Source organism: Heterodontus francisci, unplaced genomic scaffold, assembly GCF_036365525.1.
Source record: "Heterodontus francisci isolate sHetFra1 unplaced genomic scaffold, sHetFra1.hap1 HAP1_SCAFFOLD_570, whole genome shotgun sequence".
Lineage (NCBI taxonomy): Eukaryota > Metazoa > Chordata > Chondrichthyes > Heterodontiformes > Heterodontidae > Heterodontus > Heterodontus francisci.
The window spans coordinates 403774-426807 of NW_027141150.1; the positions used below are offsets into that span (position 1 = coordinate 403774).

The window sequence follows — 23034 nt, forward strand, 5'->3', positions numbered from 1 at the left end:
ATGGGCAAAGAATAGGGCTGCAACCCCAGCATACAGCATGCAGAAGGCAGTGTAGTAGTTGTTCCTACAAATAGTAAACAATGTTGTCAATATGAATGGAACAACGAATAATTGTTTGTACATGTTGCTCCAGCGACATCTATAGGATGTCTAAATAACTGGGCTGATAGTCTACAGGGCAGCAATTATAGGCAGTGTCGATGGAGCTGTATTTACACCCAGTGTCTATAGAGCTGTATTTATACCCAGTGTCTATAGAGCTGTATTTATACCCAGTGTATATAGAGCTGTATTTATACCCAGTGTCTATAGAGCTGTATTTATACCCAGTGTCGATAGAGCTGTATTTATACCCAGTGTCAATAGAGCTGTATTTATACCCAGTGTCGATAGAGCTGTATTTATACTCAGTATCTATAGAGCTGTATTTATACCCAGTGTCTATAGAGCTGTATTTATACCCAGTGTCTATAGAGCTGTATTTATACCCAGTGTCTATAGAGCTGTATTTATACCCAGTGTCTATAGAGCTGCATTTATACCCAGTGTCTATCGAGCTGTATTTATACCCAGTGTCTATGGAGCTGTATTTATACCAAGTGTCTATAGAGCTGTATTTATACCCAGTGTCTATGGAGCTGTATTTATACACAGTGTCTATAGAGCTGTATTTATACCCAGTGTCTATAGAGCTGTATTTATACCCAGTGTCTATGGAGCTGTATTTATACCAAGTGTCTATAGAGCTGTATTTATACCCAGTGTCTATGGAGCTGTATTTATACCCAGTGTCTATGGAGCTGTATTTATACACAGTGTCTATAGAGCTGTATTTATACCCAGTGTCTATGGAGCTGTATTTATACACAGTGTCTATAGAGCTGTATTTATACCCAGTGTCTATAGAGCTGTATTTACACCCAGTGTCTATAGAGCTGTATTTATACCCAGTGTCTATAGAGCTGTATTTATACCCAGTGTCTATAGAGCTGTATTTATACCCAGTGTCTATAGAGCTGTATTTATACCCAGTGTCTATAGAGCTGTATTTATACACAGTGTCTATAGAGCTGTATTTATACCCAGTGTCTATGGAGCTGTATTTATACACAGTGTCTATGGAGCTGTATTTATACCCAGTGTCTATAGAGCTGTATTTATACCCAGTGTCTATAGAGCTGTATTTATACACAGTGTCTATAGAGCTGTATTTATACCCAGTGTCTATGGAGCTGTATTTATACACAGTGTCCATAGAGCTGTATTTATACCCAGTGTCTATAGAGCTGTATTTAAACCCAGTGTCTATAGAGCTGTATTTATACACAGTGTCTATAGAGCTGTATTTATACCCAGTGTCTATGGAGCTGTATTTATACACAGTGTCTATAGAGCTGTATTTATACACAGTGTCTATAGAGCTGTATTTATACCCAGTGTCTATAGAGCTGTATTTATACACAGTGTCTATAGAGCTGTATTTATACCCAGTGTCTATGGAGCTGTATTTATACACAGTGTCTATAGAGCTGTATTTATACCCAGTGTCTATAGAGCTGTATTTATACCCAGTGTCTATGGAGCTGTATTTATACACAGTGTCTATAGAGCTGTATTTATACCCAGTGTCTATAGAGCTGTATTTATACCCAGTGTCTATAGAGCTGTATTTATACCCAGTGTCTATAGAGCTGTATTTATACCAAGTGTCTATAGAGCTGTATGTATACCCAGTGTCTATAGAGCTGTATTTATACCCAGTGTCTATAGAGCTGTATTTATACCCAGTGTCTATAGAGCTGTATTTATACCCAGTGTCTATAGAGCTGTATTTATACCCAGTGTCTATAGAGCTGTATTTATACCCAGTGTCTATAGAGCTGTATTTATACCCAGTGACTATAGTGCTGTATTTATACCAAGTGTCTATAGAGCTGTATTTATACCCAGTGTCTATAGAGCTGTATTTATACCCAGTGTCTATAGAGCTGTATTTATACCCAGTGTCTATAGAGCTGTATTTATACCCAGTGTCTATAGAGCTGTATTTATACCCAGTGTCTATAGAGCTGTATTTATACCCAGTGTCTATGGAGCTGTATTTATACCCAGTGTCTATAGAGCTGTATTTATACCCAGTGTCTATAGAGCTGTATTTATACCCAGTGTCTGTAGAGCTGTATTTATACCCAGTGTCTTTGGAGCTGTATTTATACCAAGTGTCTATAGAGCTGTATTTATACCCAGTGTCTATAGAGCTGTATTTATACCCAGTGTCAATAGAGCTGTATTTATACCCAGTGTCTATAGAGCTGTATTTATACCCAGTGTCTATAGAGCTGTATTTATACCCAGTGTCTATAGAGCTGTATTTAAACCCAGTGTCTATGGAGCTGTATTTATACCCAGTGTCTATAGAGCTGTATTTATACCCAGTGTCTATAGAGCTGTATTTATACCCAGTGTCTATAGAGCTGTATTTATACCCAGTGTCTATAGAGCTGTATTTATACCCAGTGTCTATAGAGCTGTATTTAAACCCAGTGTCTATAGAGCTGTATTTATACCCAGTGTCTATAGAGCTGTATTTATACCCAGTGTCTATAGAGCTGCATTTCTACATAGTTTCTTTGGAGCTGTATTTATACCCAGTGTCTATCGAGCTGTATTTATACCCAGTGTCTATGGAGCTGTATTTATACCCAGTGTCTATGGAGCTGTATTTATACACAGTGTCTATAGAGCTGTATTTATACCCAGTGTCTATAGAGCTGTATTTATACCCAGTGTCTATGGAGCTGTATTTATACCCAGTGTCTATGGAGCTGTATTTATACCCAGTGTCTATAGAGCTGTATTTATACCCAGTGTCTATAGAGCTGTATTTATACCCAGTGTCTATGGAGCTGTATTTATACCCAGTGTCTATAGAGCTGTATTTATACCCAGTGTCTATAGAGCTGTATTTATACCCAGTGTCTATAGAGCTGTATTTATACCCAGTGTCTATGGAGCTGTATTTATACCAAGTGTCTATAGAGCTGTATTTATACCCAGTGTCTATGGAGCTGTATTTATACCCAGTGTCTATAGAGCTGTATTTATACCCAGTGTCTATGGAGCTGTATTTATACACAGTGTCTATAGAGCTGTATTTATACCCAGTGTCTATAGAGCTGTATTTATACCCAGTGTCTATAGAGCTGTATTTATACCCAGTGTCTATGGAGCTGCATTTCTACATAGTTTCTTTGGAGCTGTATTTATACCCAGTGTCTATAGAGCTGTATTTATACCCAGTGTCGATGGAGCTGTATTTATACCAAGTGTCTATAGAGCTGTATTTATACCCAGTGTCTATAGAGCTGTATTTATATCCAGTGTCTATAGAGCTGTATTTATACCCAGTGTCTATAGAGCTGTATTTATACCAAGTGTCTATGGAGCTGTATTTATACCCAGTGTCTATCGAGCTGTATTTATATCCAGTGTCTATAGAGCTGTATTTATACCCAGTGTCTATAGAGCTGTATTTATACCCAGTGTCTATAGAGCTGTATTTATACCCAGTGTCTATAGAGCTGTATTTATACCCAGTGTCTATAGAGCTGTATTTATACCCAGTGTCTATGGAGCTGCATTTCTACATAGTTTCTTTGGAGCTGTATTTATACCCAGTGTCTATAGAGCTGTATTTATACCCAGTGTCTATAGAGCTGTATTTATACCCAGTGTCTATAGAGCTGTATTTATACCCAGTGTCTATGGAGCTGTATTTATACCCAGTGTCTATGGAGCTGTATTTATACCCAGTGTCTATAGAGCTGTATTTATACCCAGTGTCTATAGAGCTGTATTTATACCCAGTGTCTATGGAGCTGTATTTATACCAAGTGTCTATAGAGCTGTATTTATACCCAGAGTCTACAGAACTGTATTTACACCCAGTGTCTATGGAGCTGCATTTCTACATAGTTTCTTTGGAGCTGTATTTATACCCAGTGTCTATAGAGCTGTATTTATACCCAGTGTCTATAGAGCTGTATTTATACCCAGTGTCTATAGAGCTGTATTTATACCCAGAGTCTACAGAACTGTATTTACACCCAGTGTCTATGGAGCTGCATTTCTACATAGTTTCTTTGGAGCTGTATTTATACCCAGTGTCTATAGAGCTGTATTTATACCCAGTGTCTATAGAGCTGTATTTATACCCAGTGTCTATAGAGCTGTATTTATACCCAGTGTCTATGGAGCTCTAGTTATGCACAGTGTCTATAGAGCTGTATTTATACCCAGTGTCTATGGAGCTGCATTTCTACATAGTTTCTTTGGAGCTTTATTTATACCCAGTGTCTATAGAGCTGTATTTATACCCAGTGTCTATAGAGCTGTATTTATACCCAGTGTCTATAGAGCTGTATCTATACCCAGTGTCTATGGAGCTGTATTTATACCCAGTGTCTATAGAGCTGTATTTATACCAAGTGTATATAGAGCTGTATTTATACCCAGTGTCGATAGAGCTGTATTTATACCCAGTGTATATAGAGCTGTATTTATACCCAGTGTCTATAGAGCTGTATTTATACCCAGTGTCTATAGAGCTGTATTTATACCCAGTGTCTATAGAGCTGTATTTATACCCAGTGTCTATCGAGCTGTATTTATACCCAGTGTCTATAGAGCTGTATTTATACCCAGTGTCTATAGAGCTGTATTTATACCCAGTGTCTATAGAGCTGTATTTATACCCAGTGTCTATTGAGCTGTATTTATACCCAGTGTCTATGGAGCTGTATTTATACCCAGTGTCGATAGAGCTGTATTTATACCCAGTGTATATAGAGCTGTATTTATACCAAGTGTCTATAGAGCTGTATTTATACCCAGTGTCTATAGAGCTGTATTTATACCCAGTGTCTATAGAGCTGTATTTATACCCAGTGTCTATAGAGCTGTATCTATACCCAGTGTCTATAGAGCTGTATTTAAACCCAGTGTCTATAGAGCTGTATTTATACCCAGTGTCTATAGAGCTGTATTTATACCCAGTGTCTATAGAGCTGTATTTATACCCAGTGTCTATAGAGCTGTATTTATACCCAGTGTCTATGGAGCTGTATTTCTACATAGTTTCTTTGGAGCTGTATTTATACCCAGTGTGTATAGAGCTGTATTTACACCCAGTGTCTTTAGAGCTGTATTTACACCCAGTGTCTATAGAGCTGTATTTATACCCAGTCTCTGTAGTGCTGTATTTATACCCAGTGTCGATAGAGCTGTATTTATACCCAGTGTCTATAGAGCTGTATTTATACCCAGTGTGTATAGAGCTGTATTTATACCCAGTGTCTATAGAGCTGTATTTATACCCAGTGTCTATAGAGCTGTATTTATACCCAGTGTGTATAGAGCTGTATTTACACCCAGTGTCTATAGAGCTGTATTTACACCCAGTGTCTATAGAGCTGTATTTATACCCAGTGTCTATAGAGCTGTATTTATACCCAGTGTCTATGGAGCTGTATTTCTACATAGTTTCTTTGGAGCTGTATTTATACCCAGTGTGTATAGAGCTGTATTTACACCCAGTGTCTATAGAGCTGTATTTATACCCAGTGTCTATAGAGATGTATTTATACCCAGTGTCTATAGAGCTGTATTTATACCCAGTGTCTATAGTGCTGTATTTACACCCAGTGTCTATAGAGCTGTATTTATACCCAGTCTCTGTAGTGCTGTATTTATACCCAGTGTCGATAGAGCTGTATTTATACCCAGTGTCTATAGAGCTGTATTTATACCCAGTGTGTATAGAGCTGTATTTATACCCAGTGTCTATAGAGCTGTATTTATACCCAGTGTCTATAGAGCTGTATTTATACCCAGTGTGTATAGAGCTGTATTTACACCCAGTGTCTATAGAGCTGTATTTACACCCAGTGTCTATAGAGCTGTATTTATACCCAGTCTCTGTAGTGCTGTATTTATACCCAGTGTCTATAGAGCTGTATTTATATCCAGTGTCTATAGAGCTGTATTTTGTACCCAGTGTCGATAGAGCTGTATTTATACCCAGTGTCTATAGAGCTGTATTTATATCCAGTGTCTATAGAGCTGTATTTATTCCCAGTCTCTATAGAGCTGTATTTATACCCAGTGTCTATAGAGCTGTATTTATATCCAGTGTCTATAGAGCTGTATTTATTCCCAGTGTCTATAGAGCTGTATTTATACCCAGTGTCTATAGAGCTGTATTTATATCCAGTGTCTATAGAGCTGTATTTATTCCCAGTCTCCATAGAGCTGTATTTATATCCAGTGTCTATAGAGCTGTATTTATTCCCAGTCTCTATAGAGCTGTATTTATACCCAGTGTCTATAGAGCTGTATTTATTCCCAGTGTCTATAGAGCTGTATTTATATCCAGTGTCTATGGAGCTGTATTTACACCCATTGTTTATAGACCTGTATTTATACCCAGTTTCTATGGAGCTGTATTTATACCCAGTGTCTATAGATCTGTATTTATATCCAGTGTCCATAAAGCTGTATTTGTACCCAGTGCATTTGAGCTGTATTTACACCCAGTGTCTGTAGAGCTGTATTTACACCCAGTGTCTATAGAGCTGTATTTATACCTAGTGTCTACAGAGCTGTATTTACACCCAGTGTATATGGAGCTGTATTTATACCTAGTGTCTACAGAGCTGTATTTATACCCAGTGTCTATAGATCTGTATTTATATCCAGTGTCCATAAAGCTGTATTTGTACCCAGTGCATTTGAGCTGTATTTACACCCAGTGTCTGTAGAGCTGTATTTACACCCAGTTTATATCGAGCTGTATTTATACCTAGTGTCTACAGAGCTGTATTTACACCCATTATCTGTAGTGCTGTATTTGCACCCAGTGTCTCTCGGGCTGCAAGGTATTTGGCATTTCTCCGTGGTCGTATATACAATACATGGGCTTTATATAGGGTTATATTTACAGTATATGGATTTTCTATGTAGCGTTATATAGATTTGTATGCACAATATATGGGTTATCTATACAATTGCATTTACAGTATGGGTTTTCTATAGCGTTGTATGCACATTATATGGGGTTCTTTATCGTCATATATATAGTATATGATTTTCCTATATCATTCTCTATATAGTATATGGTGTTTCTATGTTTGTGTGTATTTAAAAAGTGTATGGTGTCTCTCTAGGTTTGTATGTAAACTGCATGGAGTTTCCATCGGGTTATGTACATGAAAAGTTTATGGTGTTTCTATAGGGTGGTATTTAAACTATATGGTGTTTCTATAGGGTGGTATGTAAAGTATATGATGTTTCTATGACATGGTCTGTAAACTATATGGAGTTTCTCTAGGGTCGAATGTCAACTATATGGTGTTTCTATCGGGTGGTATGTAGACTATGTGGAGTTTCTTTCGGGTGGTGTGTAAATGATATGTGTTTCTATAGGATGGTATGTAAACTACATGGAGTTTCTAAATTGTGGTATGTAAACTATACGTTTTTTTTCTGTAGGGCGGTATGCAACTATATGGTGTTTCTTTGGGGTGGTATGTAAACTATATGGTGTTTCTATAGGGCAGTGTGTAAACTATATGGTGTTTCATAGGGAGGTATGTAAACTATAGTGTGTTTCTATAGGGCGGAATGTAAACGATATGGTGTTTCTATAAGGTGGTATGTAAACTATATGGACATTCTATAGGGTGGTATGCAAACTACATGATTTTCAATAGGATGGTATGTAAACTATATGGAGTTTCTATCGGGCGATATGTAAGCTATATGGAGTTTCCATAGGGTGGTATGTAAGCCATATGGAGTTTCTGTGGGGCATATGTCACTATATGGAGTTTCTATAGGGTGGTATGTAATCTATATGGAGTTTCTATAGGATGATACGTAAACTCTATGGTATTTCCATAGGGTGGTATGTAAACTATATGGTGTTTCTATAGGGCAGTGTGTAAACTATACGGTGTTTCATAGGGAGGTATGTAAACTATATTGTGTTTCTATAGGGCGGTATGTAAACAATATGGTGTTTCTATAAGGTGGTATGTAAACTATATGGACATTCTATAGGGTGGTATGCAAACTACATGGATTTTCAATAGGATGGTATGTAAACTATATGGAGTTTCTATAGGGTGATATGTAAGCTATATGGAGTTTCCATAGGGTGGTATGTAAGCCATATGGAGTTTCTGTGGGGCGTATGTAACTATATGGAGTTTCTATAGGTTTGTATGTAAACTATAAGGAGTTACATGGGGTGGTATGTAAACTATATGGTGCTTCATAGGGTGGCATGTAAACTATGTGGGGTTTCTATAGGGTGGTATGGAAACTATGTGGTGTTTCATAGGGTGGTATATAAACTATATGGAGTTTCTATAGGGCGGTAGGTAAACTATATGGTGTTTCTTTAGGATGGTCTGTAAACTATATGGAGTTTCTATAGGGTGGTATGTAAACTATATGGTGTTTCTATCGGGCAGTGTGTAAACTATATGGAGTTTCATAGGATGGTCTGTAAACTATATGGAGTTTCCATAAGGCGGTCTGTAAACTATATGGTGTTTCCATAAGGCGGTCTGTAAACTATATGGTGTTTTTATAGGGTGGTATGTAAACTATATGGTGTTTCTGTAGGGCGGTGTGTAAACTATATGGAGTTTCATAGGATGGTCTGTAAACTATATGGAGTTTCCATAAGGCGGTCTGTAAACTATATGGTGTTTCTATAGGTGGTATGTAAACTATATGGTGTTTATTTAGGATAGTCTGTAAACTATATGGTTTTTCTATAGGGCAGTATGTAAACTATATGATGTTTCTATAGGATGGTCTGTAAACTATATGGAGTTTCTATTAGGTGGGATGTAAACTATATGGTGTTTCTATAGGACGGTTTGTAAACGATATGGAGTTTCAATGAGGTGGGATGTAAACTATACTGAGTTTCTATAGGACGGTTTGTAAACTAAATGGTGTTTCTATAGGGTGGAATGTAAACGAAATTGTGTTTATATAGGGTGGGATGTAAACTATGTGGTGTTTCTATAGGGTGGAATGCAAACTAAATTGTGTTTCTATAGGGCGGTATGTTAACGATATGGTGTTTCTATAGGGTGGAATGTAAACTAAATTGTGTTTCTATAGGGCGGTATGTTAACTATATGGTGTTTCTATAGGGTGGAATGTAAACTAAATTGTGTTTCTATAGGGCGGTATGTTAACTATATGGTGTTTCTATAGGGTGGAATGTAAACTAAATTGTGTTTCTATAGGGCGGTATGTTAACGATATGGTGTTTCTATAGGGTGGAATGTAAACTAAATTGTGTTTCTATAGGGCGGTATGTTAACTATATGGTGTTTCTATAGAGTGGAATGTAAACTAAATTGTGTTTCTATAGGGCGGTATGTTAACTATATGGTGTTTCTATAGAGTGGAATGTAAACTAAATTGTGTTTCTATAGGGCGGTATGTTAACTATATGGTGTTTCTATAGGGTGGAATGTAAACTAAATTGTGTTTCTATAGGGCGGTATGTTAACTATATGGTGTTTCTATAGGGTGGAATGTAAACTAAATTGTGTTTCTATAGGGCGGTATGTTAACTATATGGTGTTTCTATAGGGTGGAATGTAAACTAAATTGTGTTTCTATAGGGCGGTATGTTAACTATATGGTGTTTCTATAGGGTGGAATGTAAACTAAATTGTGTTTCTATAGGGCGGTATGTTAACTATATGGTGTTTCTATAGAGTGGAATGTAAACTAAATTGTGTTTCTATAGGGCGGTATGTTAACTATATGGTGTTTCTATAGAGTGGAATGTAAACTAAATTGTGTTTCTATAGGGCGGTATGTTAACTATATGGTGTTTCTATAGAGTGGAATGTAAACTAAATTGTGTTTCTATAGGGCGGTATGTTAACTATATGGTGTTTCTATAGGGTGGAATGTAAACTAAATTGTGTTTCTATAGGGCGGTATGTTAACTATATGGTGTTTCTATAGGGTGGAATGTAAACTAAATTGTGTTTCTATAGGGCGGTATGTTAACTATATGGTGTTTCTATAGGGCGGTATGTTAACTATATGGTGTTTCTTGCGGGTCGTCGACGCCGGACTCTTTCTCCCCCGGAACCTTTGTCCGGGTCCCCGTTTCAAGCGGGAGTTTCCGGTTTCGGGTTTCCGGTGCGGGAGCAGCCAGTCAGCGACGGCGGCGGCGGAGCGGGGACAGAGGGAGCGGCGGCACTGGGGGGGTGAGTGGCTGGAGCTGGACTCCCCGGGTCCTAAAGACCGCCGCAAAACACTAATGGTCCTGGGGCGGAGGGGCCTGGTCCTGGGGCGGAGGGGCCTGGTCCTGGGGCGGAGCCGGGATAGAGGGAGCGGCGGCGGCTGCACTGGTGGGGGTGAGCAGCTGGACTCCCCGGGTCCTAGAGACCGCCGCAAACAATAATGGTCCTGGGGCGGAGGGGCCTGGTCCTGGGGCGGAGGGGCCTGGTCCTGGGGCGGAGCGGCCTGTTTCTGAGGTGGAGGGGCCTGGTCCTGGGGCGGAGCGGCCTGTTTCTGAGGTGGAGGGGCCTGGTCCTGGGGCGGAGGGGCCTGGTCCTGGGGCGGAGGGGCCTGGTCCTGGGGCGGAGCCGGGATAGAGGGAGCGGCGGCGGCTGCACTGGTGGGGGTGAGCAGCTGGACTCCCCGGGTCCTAGAGACCGCCGCAAACAATAATGGTCCTGGGGCGGAGGGGCCTGGTCCTGGGGCGGAGGGGCCTGGTCCTGGGGCGGAGGGGCCTGGTCCTGGGGCGGAGGGGCCTGGTCCTGGGGCGGAGCGGCCTGTTTCTGAGGTGGAGGGGCCTGGTCCTGGGGCGGAGCGGCCTGTTTCTGAGGTGGAGGGGCCTGGTCCTGGGGCGGAGGGGCCTGGTCCTGGGGCGGAGGGGCCTGGTCCTGGGGCGGAGCGGCCTGGTCCAGGGGCGGAGGGGCCTGGTCCTGGGGCGGAGCCGGGATAGAGGGAGCGGCGGCGGCTGCACTGGTGGGGGTGAGCAGCTGGACTCCCCGGGTCCTAGAGACCGCCACAAACAATAATGGTCCTGGGGCGGAGGGGCATGGTCCTGGGGCGGAGCGGCCTGTTTCTGAGGCGGAGGGGCCTGGTTCTGAGGCGGAGGGGCCTGGTCCTGGGGCGGAGCGGCCTGTTTCTGAGGTGGAGGGGCCTGGTTCTGGGGCGGAGCCGGGACAGAGGCTGCACTGGGGGGGGGGGGTGGGGGTGGGGGTGAGGAGCTGGAGCTGGACTCCCCGGGTCCTAGAGACCGCCGCAGACACTAATGGTCCTGGGGCGGAGGGGCCTGGTCCTGGGACGGAGGGGCCTGGTCCTGGGGCGGAGGGGCCTGGTCCTGGGGCGGAGGGGCCTGGTCCTGGGGCGGAGCGGCCTGGTCCAGGGACGGAGGGGCTCGGCCTGAGGGGGAGGGCTTGGTGCATGATTGATATGCGAAAGAGTGGATGTATATGGATTTCTGGGGATAGAGCGCGGTGTCATTTCGAGGTAGAGAGGGCGTGTGTGTATAGATACCAGGCCTCAGTTTATGCAGCGCCACGCGCGAGTGAACGGGGCCTAGTCCTGGTCTAACTCCTACTCTCCGCACCCTCCCCCCCCCCCCGCCCCCTCCTCCTCCTCTCTCTCCATGCAGGACCCCAGTCGGTGACGCGGGAACGATGGCCTCTGACGAACAAGGGGCAGCGACCCCCGACCTCGCCAAGACGAAGACGATGACACGCCAGGGTGGGCAAGGGAGCGGGGCCGGCCACCCCGCCAAAGGGACACGGCGACGGGGCCCCTACGCCTGCTCGGACTGCGGAGAGACCTTCCCCTCGCTGGCGCGGGTGCGGGTCCACGCGCGGGGCGCCCACCCGGTCAAGGGGGCGGCCCCCAGCTCGCCCGCAGAGAAGAGGGCCGCCGCCGAGGAGGCTGACACCAAGGTGGCCGACAACACTAATATGGCCGACGACGCCAAGATGGACGTCAAGTTGGCTGACGACGCTAAGTTGGATGTCAAGATGGCCGACGGTGCTAAGAGCGTGACGAAGAAGAGCGGTGCTGCCGGCCCCCGGCGCTTCCCGTGCCCGCAGTGCGCCAAGGCCTACCGCACGGCGGCCGAACTGCGGGCCCACGCGCGTTCGCACACCGGCGAGAAGCCCTTTAGCTGCCCTGAGTGCGGTAAGGCCTTCGCCCGGGCGGTCTGCCTGCGGGTGCACGCCGCCCAGGCCCACGGCAGCGGCGGCCGGCCCTGCCGCTGCCCCCACTGCGGCAAGGGCTACGCCACGCCCACCAAGCTGCGGGTCCACGAGCGGCAGCACACCGGCGAGCGGCCCTACGCCTGCCCGGAATGCGGCAAGGCCTTCGCCGACCCCTCGGCCTGCCGCAAGCATCGGCGGGCCCACGCCGGGCACCGGCCCCACGCCTGCGGGCACTGCGGCAAGGCCTATGCCGAGCTGAAGGACCTGCGCAACCACCAGCGCCAGCACACGGGCGAGCGGCCCTACCTGTGCGCCACCTGCGGTAAGGCCTTCAGCCGCTCCTCCTCGCTGGTGTGCCACCAGCGCATCCACGCGGCCGACAAGCCGCACCGCTGTGCCGATTGCGGCAAGTCCTTCACCCAGCGCTCGTCTTGGAGCAACCACCAGCGCACCCACTCGGGCGAACGGCCCTACCTCTGCGCCGCCTGCGGGCGCCTCTTTGCCGACCCTTCCTCCTTCCGGCGCCACCAGCGGTGCCACGCGGGCCTGCGCCCCCACCGCTGCGACCGCTGCCCCAAGAGCTTCCGCCAGCCGGCTGACCTGGCGCTGCACCGGAGGGTCCACACCGGCGAGCGCCCGCACGCTTGCCCCGAGTGCGGCAAGGCCTTTGCCGCATCCTGGGACCTGCGGCGGCACCGGCTCGCCCACACGGGCGCCCGCCCCTACCCCTGCCCGGACTGTGGCAAGGCCTTCGCCGAGCGGGCCGGCCTCACCAAGCACCGGCGGGTGCACACCGGCGAGCGGCCCTACCTCTGCGCCCGCTGCGGCAAGGCCTTCGTGGTGTCGTCCAGCCTCCGCAAGCACGAGCGGGGCCACGCCCAGGAGGCCTGCCCGCTGTGCCCGGCCGTGCTGGAGGGCCGGGCGGCCCTGCGGCGCCACCAGCGGGCCCACCCCCCTCCCCCGCCGCCGCCGCCATCCGGTGCCGGGGACCCCGCCCCGCCGGTGCCCCCTGCCGCTGCTCCCCGCCGCTTCCCCTGCCCCCGCTGCGGGAAGGCCTTCGCTGGGCGCTCGGGCCTCCGCCGGCACCAGCGCACCCACCCGGAGCCCGAGGCGGGCGGCGAGGGGGCGCCCGCCGCTGCCGCCCCGGAGCTCCCCGAGGGGCCCTGGCCCGAGGGGCAGTGCCAGGCGCCCGAGCCGGCCGGGGCGTCCTTCCTCGCAGCCCCCGATGCCAAGCAGCCCAAGGTCGAGCATTGACTGGGCGCCGAGGCTGTCTCCCTCGTTGAAAACAATCCTGGAGCATCACTTGCTCAGAATGGCGATGCACCCCTTGGTCGAATAGCGCACCCAGGGTCTGTCGGGGGGTGGGTGGGGCGCGCGGGAGGGAGGGGGTTTGACGGCAGCCAAGGAATTGGGGGCCGTCAGAAAGTGGGGGTTGAGGTGACAATGGGCTCTGACAGTGTACTGAATTGGCCAACTTGAACTGAATGTTACACTGTGCACGTGACAATGTTCTCTGTACTCCAAACCCTGCCTCTGTATATTTGCGGAATGCTCCATTGTATATAGGGTATAAAAGTTTCAGTCTGACCTGTGTTTCGGCTGTTAATTCGAAACACTCGCTGCGTAAAAAAAAAAATGTCTCGTTTGTCGCCATTGCAGGTGTTGCCAGTCGTCTTTTGAATTGTACCCTTTATTTTGTATCGCCTCTCCTCGTTCTTCCGAGCACACTGAATCGCCTCACGTTTCTCTGCATTAAACGTCATCTGCCACCTGTCCGCCCAATCCACCAGCCTCTCTATGCCCTCACAATCCTCCTCACCGTTCACAATAAGTCCAAGTTTTGTGTGGTCCACAGATTCGCCCTGCACACCCGAGTCCAGGTCATCAATATGGATCCAGAAGAGCAGGGGTCCGAACGCCGACCCCTGGACAACCCCACGATATGCCTTCCTCCTGTCTGAAAAAACAACGGTTCGCCACTACTCTCTGTTCCCTGCCACTCAGCCAACTTTGTCTCCTTGCTGCCACTGTCCCTTGTATTCCATGGGCTCGAACGTTGCTGGCAGGTCTGTTAGGCGGCGCTTTATCAGGCGCCTTTTGGAAGTCCGTGAACAGCACATCCACCGCGTGACCCACATCAACCCTCTCTGTTACCTCATCACAAACTCAAGCGAGTTGGCAAAACGCGGTTTTTCCCTAAACAACTCTGTGTTGGCTTTCATTAATTCATCCACATATGTTCAAGTGACTTGATTTTGTCCCAGTTTATTGATTCTAAAGTTACACTGTCCTTTCCCCACACTCTGGGACCGGGTGTCACAGTGCGTTAGATACACTGTCCTTTGCCCCTCTGGGAGCGGGTGTCACAGTGCGTTAGATACACTGTCCTTTCCCCACCTCTGGGACCGGGTGTCACAGTGCGTTAGATACACTGTCCTTTCCCCCTCTGGGAGCGGGTGTCACAGTGCGTTAGATACACTGTCCTTTCCCCCCCTCTGGGACTGGGTGTCACAGTGCGTTAGATACACTGTCCTTTCCCCCCCTCTGGGACTGGGTGTCACAGTACGTTAGATACACTGTCCTTTCCCCCTCTGGGACCGGGTGTCACAGTACATTAGATACACTGTCCTTTCCCCCTCTGGGACCGAGTGTCACAGTGCATTAGATACACTGTCCTTTCCCCCTCTGGGAGCGGGTGTCACAATGTGATGGATACACTGTCCTTTCCCCCCCTCTGGGACCGGGTGTCACAGTACGTTAGATACACTGTCCTTTCCCCCTCTGGGACCGGGTGTCACAGTGCATTAGATACACTGTCCTTTCCCCCTCTGGGACTGGGTTTCACAGTGCATTCGATACACTGTCCTTTCCCCCTCTGGGACAGAGTGTCACAGTGCATTAGATACCCTGTCCTTTCCCCCCACTCTGGGACTGGGTGTCACAGAGTGTTAGATACACAGTCCTTTCCCCACTCTGGGACACAGTGTCACAGTGCATTAGATACACTGTCCTTTCCCCCTCTGGGACCGGTTGTCACAGTGTGTTAGATAGACTGTCCTTCCCCCCCACCGCCTCTGGGACCGGGTGTCACAGTGTGTTAGATACACTGTCCTTTCTCCCACTGGGACCGGGTGTCACAGTGCGTTAGATACACTGTCCTTTCCCCCTCTGGGACTGGGTGTCACAGTGCGTTAGATACACTGTCCTTTCCCCCTCTGGGACTGGGTGTCACAGTGCGTTAGATACACTATCCTTTCCCCCACTCTGGGACCGGGTGTCACAGTACGTTAGATACACTGTCCTTTCCCCCTCTGGGACCGGGTGTCACAGTACGTTAGAGACACTGTCCTTTCCCCCTCTGGGACTGGGTGTCACAGTGTGTTAGATACACTGTCCTTTCCCCCCCTCTGGGACCGGGTGTCACAGTGTGTTAGATACACTGTTCTTTCCCCTCTCTGGGACCGGGTGTCACACTGTATTAGATACACTGTCCTTTCCCCCTCTGGGACTGGGTGTCACAGTCTATTAGATACACTGTCCTTTCCCCCTCTGCGACTGGGTGTCACAATGTGTTAGATACACTGTCCTTTCCCCCCTCTGGGACTGGGTGTCACAGTGTGTTAGATACACTGTCCTTTCCCCCTCTGGGACCGGGTGTCACAGTACATTAGATACACTGTCCTTTCCCCCTCTGGAACCGGGTGTCACAGTGTGTTAGATACACAGTCCTTTCCCCCTCTGGGACTGGGTGTCACAGTGCGTTAGATACACTGTCCATTCCCCCTCTGGAACAGGGTGTCACAGTGTGTTGGATACACTGTCGTTTCTCCCCTCTGGGACCGTGTGTCACAGTACGTTAGATACACTGTCCTTTCCTCCTCTGGGACTGGGTGCCACAGTGAGTTAGATACACTGTCCATTCCCCCTCTGGAACCGGGTGTCACAGTGTGTCAGATACACTGTCCTTTCCCCCCTCTGGGACTGGGTGTCACAGTACGTTGGAAACACTGTCCTTTCCCCCTCAGGGAGAGGGTGTCACAGTGCGTTAGATACACTGTCCTTTCCCCCTCTGGGACCGGGTGTCACAGTGCGTTAGATACACTGTCCATTCGCCGTCTGGAACCGGGTGTCACAGTGTGTTAAATACACTGTCCTTTCCCCCTCTGGGACCGGGTGTCACAGTACGTTCGATACACTGTCCTTTCCCCCTCTGGGACCGGGTGTCACAGTACGTTAGATACACTGTCCTTTCCCCCTCTGGAACCGGGTGTCACAGTGCGTTAGATACACTGTCCATTCCCCTCTGGAACCGGGTGTCACAGTGTGTTAGATACACTGTCGTTTCTCCCCTCTGGGACCGTGTGTCACAGTACGTTAGATACACTGTCCTTTCCCCCTCTGGAACCGGGTGTCACAGTGCGTTAGATACACTGTCCTTCCCCCCTCTGGGACTGGGTGTCACAGTGCGTTAGATACACAGTCCTTTCCTCCCTCTGGGACCGCGTGTCACAGTGCGTTAGATACACTGTCCTTTCCCCCTCTGGGAGCGGGTGTCACTGTGCTTTAGATACACTGTCCTTTCCCCCTCTGGGACTGGGTGTCACAGTGCGTTAGATACACTGTCCTTTCCCCCCATCTGGGACTGGGTGTCACAGTACGTTAGATACACTCTCCTTTCCCCCTCTGGGACTGGGTGTCACAGTACGTTAGATACACTGTCCTTTCTCCCTCTGGGACCGGGTGTCACAGTGCATTAGAAACACTGTCCTTTCCCCCTCTGGGACTGGGTTTCACAGAGCATTGTATACACTGTCCTTTTCTCACTCTGGGACAGAGTGTCACAGTGCATTCGATACACTGTCCTTTCCCCCCACTCTGGGACTGGGTGTCACAGAGCGTTAGATACACAGTCCTTTCACCCCTCTGGGACAGAGTGTCACAGTGCATTAGATACACTGTCCTTTCCCCCTCTGGGACCGGGTGTCACAGTGTGTTAGATACACTGTCCTTCCCCCCACCGCCTCTGGGACCGGGTGTCACAGTGTGTTAGATACACTCCTTTCTCCCTCTGGGACCGGGTGTCACAGTGCGTTAGATACACTGTCCTTTCCCCCTCTGGGACTGTGTGTTACAGTGCGTTAGATACACTGTCCTTTCCCCGCCCTCTGGGACCGGGTGTCACAGTACGTTAGATACACTGTCCTTTCCCCCTCTGGGACAGGGTGTCACAGTACGTTAGATACACTGTCCTTTCCCCCTCTGGGACCGGGTGTCACAGTGTGTTCGATACTCTGACCTTTCCCCCTCTGGGACTGGGTGTCACAGTGCGTTAGATACACTGTCCTTTCCCCTTCTGGGACCGGGTGTCACAGTGCGTTAGATACACTGTCCTTTCCCCCTCTGGGAGCGGGTGTCACAGTGCGTTAGATACACTGTCCTTTCCCCCTCTGGGACTGGGTGTCACAGTGTGTTAGATACACTGTCCTTTCCCCCACTCTGGGACCGGGTGTCACAGTACGTTAGATACACTGTCCTTTCCCCCTCTGGGACCGGGTGTCACAGTGCATTAGAAACACTGTCCTTTCCCCCTCTGGGACTGGGTTTCACAGAGCATTGTATACACTGTCCTTTTCTCACTCTGGGACAGAGTGTCACAGTGCATTCGATACACTGTCCTTTCCCCCCACTCTGGGACTGGGTGTCACAGAGCGTTAGATACACAGTCCTTTCACCCCTCTGGGACAGAGTGTCACAGTGCATTAGATACACTGTCCTTTCCCCCTCTGGGACCGGGTGTCACAGTGTGTTAGATACACTGTCCTTCCCCCCACCGCCTCTGGGACCGGGTGTCACAGTGTGTTAGATACACTCCTTTCTCCCTCTGGGACCGGGTGTCACAGTGCGTTAGATACACTGTCCTTTCCCCCTCTGGGACTGTGTGTTACAGTGCGTTAGATACACTGTCCTTTCCCCGCCCTCTGGGACCGGGTGTCACAGTACGTTAGATACACTGTCCTTTCCCCCTCTGGGACAGGGTGTCACAGTACGTTAGATACACTGTCCTTTCCCCCTCTGGGACCGGGTGTCACAGTGTGTTCGATACTCTGACCTTTCCCCCTCTGGGACTGGGTGTCACAGTGCGTTAGATACACTGTCCTTTCCCCTTCTGGGACCGGGTGTCACAGTGCGTTAGATACACTGTCCTTTCCCCCTCTGGGAGCGGGTGTCACAGTGCGTTAGATACACTGTCCTTTCCCCCTCTGGGACTGGGTGTCACAGTGTGTTAGATACACTGTCCTTTCCCCCACTCTGGGACCGGGTGTCACAGTACGTTAGATACACTGTCCTTTCCCCCTTTGGGACCTGGTGTCACAGTACGTTAGATACACTGTCCTTTCCCCCTCTGGAACCGGGTGTCACAGTGTGTTAGATACACTGTCCTTTCCCCCTCTGGGACTGGGTGTCACAGTGTATTAGATACACTGTCGTTTCTCCCCTCTGGGACCGTGTGTCACAGTGCGTTAGAAACACTGTCCATTCCCCCTCTGGAACCGGGTGTCACAGTGTGTGAGATACACTGTCCTTTCCCCCCTCTGGGACCGGGTGTCACAGTGAGTTCGATACACTGTCCATTCCCCCTCTGGAACCGGGTGTCACAGTGTGTTAGATACTCTGTCCTTTCCCCCCTCTGGGACCGGGTGTCACAGTACGTTAGATACACTGTCCTTTCCCCCTCTGGGACTGGGTGTCACAGTGAGTTCGATACACTGTCCATTCCCCCTCTGGAACCGGGTGTCACAGTGTGTTAGATACACTGTCCTTTCCCCCCTCTGGGACCGGGTGTCACAGTACGTTAGATGCACTGTCCTTTCCCCCTCAGGGACTGGGTGTCACAGTGCGTTAGATCCACTGTCCTTTCCCCCTCTAGAACCGGGTGTCACAGTGTGTTAAATACACTGTCCTTTCCCCCTCTGGAACCGGGTGTCACAGTGCGTTAGATACACTGTCCATTCCCCCTCTGGAACTGGGTGTCACAGTACGTTAGATACACTGTCCTTTCCCCCTCTGGGACTGGGTGTCACAGTGCGTTAGATACACTGTCCTTTCCCCCCCTCTGGGACCGGGTGTCACAGTACGTTAGATACACTGTCCTTTCCCCCTCTGGGACCGGGTGTCACAGTACGTTAGATACACTGTCCTTTCCCCCTCTGGGACCGGGTGTCACAGTACGTTAGATACACTGTCCTTTCCCCCTCTGGGACCGGGTGTCACAGAGTGTTAGATACACAGTCCTTTCCCCCCTCTGGGACACAGTGTCACAGTGCATTAGATACACTGTCCTTTCCCCCTCTGGGACCGGTTGTCACAGTGTGTTAGATACACTGTCCTTCCCCCCACCGCAACTGGGACCGGGTGTCACAGTGTGTTAGATACACTGTCCTTTCCCCCTCTGGGACCGGGTGTCACAGTACGTTAGATACACTGTCCTTTCCCCCTCTGGGACCGGGTGTCACAGTACGTTAGAGACACTGTCCTTTCCCCCTCTGGGACTAGGTGTCACAGTGTGTTAGATACACTGTCCTTTCCCCCCCTCTGGGACCGGGTGTCACAGTGCGTTAGATACACTGTCCTTTCCCCCCATCTGGGACTGGGTGTCACAGTACGTTAGATACACTCTCCTTTCCCCCTCTGGGACTGGGTGTCACAGTCTGTTAGATACACTGTCCTTTCCCCCTCTGGGACTGGGTGTCACAATGTGTTAGATACACTGTCCTTTCCCCCCTCTGGGACTGGGTGTCACAGTGTGTTAGATACACTGTCCTTTCCCCCTCTGGGACCGGGTGTCACAGTACATCAGATACACTGTCCTTTCCCCCTCTGGAACCGGGTGTCACAGTGTGTTAGATACACAGTCCTTTCCCCCTCTGGGACTGGGTGTCACAGTGCGTTAGATACACTGTCCATTCCCCCTCTGGAACCGGGTGTCACAGTGTGTTGGATACACTGTCGTTTCTCCCCTCTGGGACCGTGTGTCACAGTACGTTAGATACACTGTCCTTTCCTCCTCTGGGACTGGGTGCCACAGTGAGTTAGATACACTGTCCATTCCCCCTCTGGAACCGGGTGTCACAGTGTGTCAGATACACTGTCCTTTCCCCCCTCTGGGACTGGGTGTCACAGTACGTTGGAAACACTGTCCTTTCCCCCTCAGGGAGAGGGTGTCACAGTGCGTTAGATACACTGTCCTTTCCCCCTCTGGAACCGGGTGTCACAGTGTGTTACATACACTGTCCTTTCCCCCTCTGGGACCGGGTGTCACAGTGCGTTAGATACACTGTCCATTCCCCGTCTGGAACCGGGTGTCACAGTGTGTTAAATACACTGTCCTTTCCCCCTCTGGGACCGGGTGTCACAGTACGTTCGATACACTGTCCTTTCCCCCTCTGGGACCGGGTGTCACAGTACGTTAGATACACTGTCCTTTCCCCCTCTGGAACCGGGTGTCACAGTGCGTTAGATACACTGTCCATTCCCCTCTGGAACCGGGTGTCACAGTGTGTTAGATACACTGTCGTTTCTCCCCTCTGGGACCGTGTGTCACAGTACGTTAGATACACTGTCCTTTCCCCCTCTGGAACCGGGTGTCACAGTGCGTTAGATACACTGTCCTTCCCCCCTCTGGGACTGGGTGTCACAGTGCGTTAGATACACAGTCCTTTCCCCCCTCTGGGACCGCGTGTCACAGTGCGTTAGATACACTGTCCTTTCCCCCTCTGGGAGCGGGTGTCACTGTGCTTTAGATACACTGTCCTTTCCCCCTCTGGGACTGGGTGTCACAGTGCGTTAGATACACTGTCCTTTCCCCCCATCTGGGACTGGGTGTCACAGTACGTTAGATACACTCTCCTTTCCCCCTCTGGGACTGGGTGTCACAGTACGTTAGATACACTGTCCTATCTCCCTTTGGGACCGGGTGTCACAGTGCATTAGAAACACTGTCCTTTCCCCCTCTGGGACTGGGTTTCACAGAGCATTGTATACACTGTCCTTTTCCCACTCTGGGACAGAGTGTCACAGTGCATTAGATACACTGTCCTTTCCCCCCACTCTGGGACTGGGTGTCACAGAGCGTTAGATACACAGTCCTTTCCCCCCTCTGGGACAGAGTGTCACAGTGCATTAGATACACTGTCCTTTCCCCCTCTGGGACCGGGTGTCACAGTGTGTTAGATACACTGTCCTTCCCCCCACCGCCTCTGGGACCGGGTGTCACAGTGTGTTAGATACACTCCTTTCTCCCTCTGGGACTGTGTGTTACAGTGCGTTAGATACACTGTCCTTTCCCCGCCCTCTGGGACCGGGTGTCACAGTACGTTAGATACACTGTCCTTTCCCCCTCTGGGACAGGGTGTCACAGTACGTTAGATACACTGTCCTTTCCCCCTCTGGGACCGGGTGTCACAGTGTGTTCGATACTCTGTCCTTTCCCCCTCTGGGACTGGGTGTCACAGTGCGTTAGATACACTGTCCTTTCCCCTTCTGGGACCGGGTGTCACAGTGCGTTAGATACACTGTCCTTTCCCCCTCTGGGAGCGGGTGTCACAGTGCGTTAGATACACTGTCCTTTCCCCCTCTGGGACTGGGTGTCACAGTGTGTTAGATACACTGTCCTTTCCCCCACTCTGGGACCGGGTGTCACAGTACGTTAGATACACTGTCCTTTCCCCCTCTGGGACCTGGTGTCACAGTACCTTAGATACACTGTCCTTTCCCCCTCTGGAACCGGGTGTCACAGTGTGTTAGATACACTGTCCTTTCCCCCTCTGGGACTGGGTGTCACAGTGTATTAGATACACTGTCGTTTCTCCCCTCTGGGACCGTGTGTCACAGTGCGTTAGAAACACTGTCCATTCCCCCTCTGGAACCGGGTGTCACAGTGTGTTAGATACACTGTCCTTTCCCCCCTCTGGGACCGGGTGTCACAGTGAGTTTGATACACTGTCCATTCCCCCTCTGGAACCGGGTGTCACAGTGTGTTAGATACTCTGTCCTTTCCCCCCTCTGGGACCGGGTGTCACAGTACGTTAGATACACTGTCCTTTCCCCCTCTGGGACTGGGTGTCACAGTGAGTTCGATACACTTTCCATTCCCCCTCTGGAACCGGGTGTCACAGTGTGTTAGATACACTGTCCTTTCCCCCCTCTGGGACCGGGTGTCACAGTACGTTAGAAGCACTGTCCTTTCCCCCTCAGGGACTGGGTGTCACAGTGCGTTAGATCCACTGTCCTTTCCCCCTCTAGAACCGGGATTCACAGTGTGTTAAATACACTGTCCTTTCCCCCTCTGGAACCGAGTGTCACAGTGCGTTAGATACACTGTCCATTCCCCCTCTGGAACTGGGTGTCACAGTACGTTAGATACACTGTCCTTTCCCCCTCTGGGACTGGGTGTCACAGTGCGTTAGATACACTGTCCTTTCCCCCCCTCTGGGACCGGGTGTCACAGTACGTTAGATACACTGTCCTTTCCCCCTCTGGGACCGGGTGTCACAGTACGTTAGATACACTGTCCTTTCCCCCTCTGGGACCGGGTGTCACAGAGTGTTAGATACACTGTCCTTTCCCCCTCTGGGACCGGTTGTCACAGTGTGTTAGATGCACTGTCCTTCCCCCCACCGCAACTGGGACCGGGTGTCACAGTGTGTTAGATACACTGTCCTTTCCCCCTCTGGGACCGGGTGTCACAGTACGTTAGATA

At 49.3% G+C, this 23034-nt stretch overlaps 1 protein-coding gene across 1 annotated transcript; it reads left to right on the forward strand.

Moving 5' to 3' along the window:
• Window positions 1-10239: 10239 nt before the first annotated feature.
• On the forward strand, window positions 10240-13629 carry znf668 (zinc finger protein 668). Its single transcript, XM_068026706.1, has 2 exons — window positions 10240-10310; window positions 11729-13629. Exon 2 carries the CDS (start codon window positions 11754-11756, stop codon window positions 13527-13529), a length of 1776 nt encoding a protein of 591 aa, XP_067882807.1. The 5' UTR covers window positions 10240-10310; window positions 11729-11753; the 3' UTR covers window positions 13530-13629.
• The last annotated feature ends 9405 nt before the right edge of the window (window positions 13630-23034 follow it).

Coding starts and splice junctions, on each gene's coding strand:
- znf668 (XM_068026706.1), top strand. CDS start 11,754: ATGGCCTCTGACGAACAAGGGGCAGCGACCCCCGACCTCGCCAAGACG.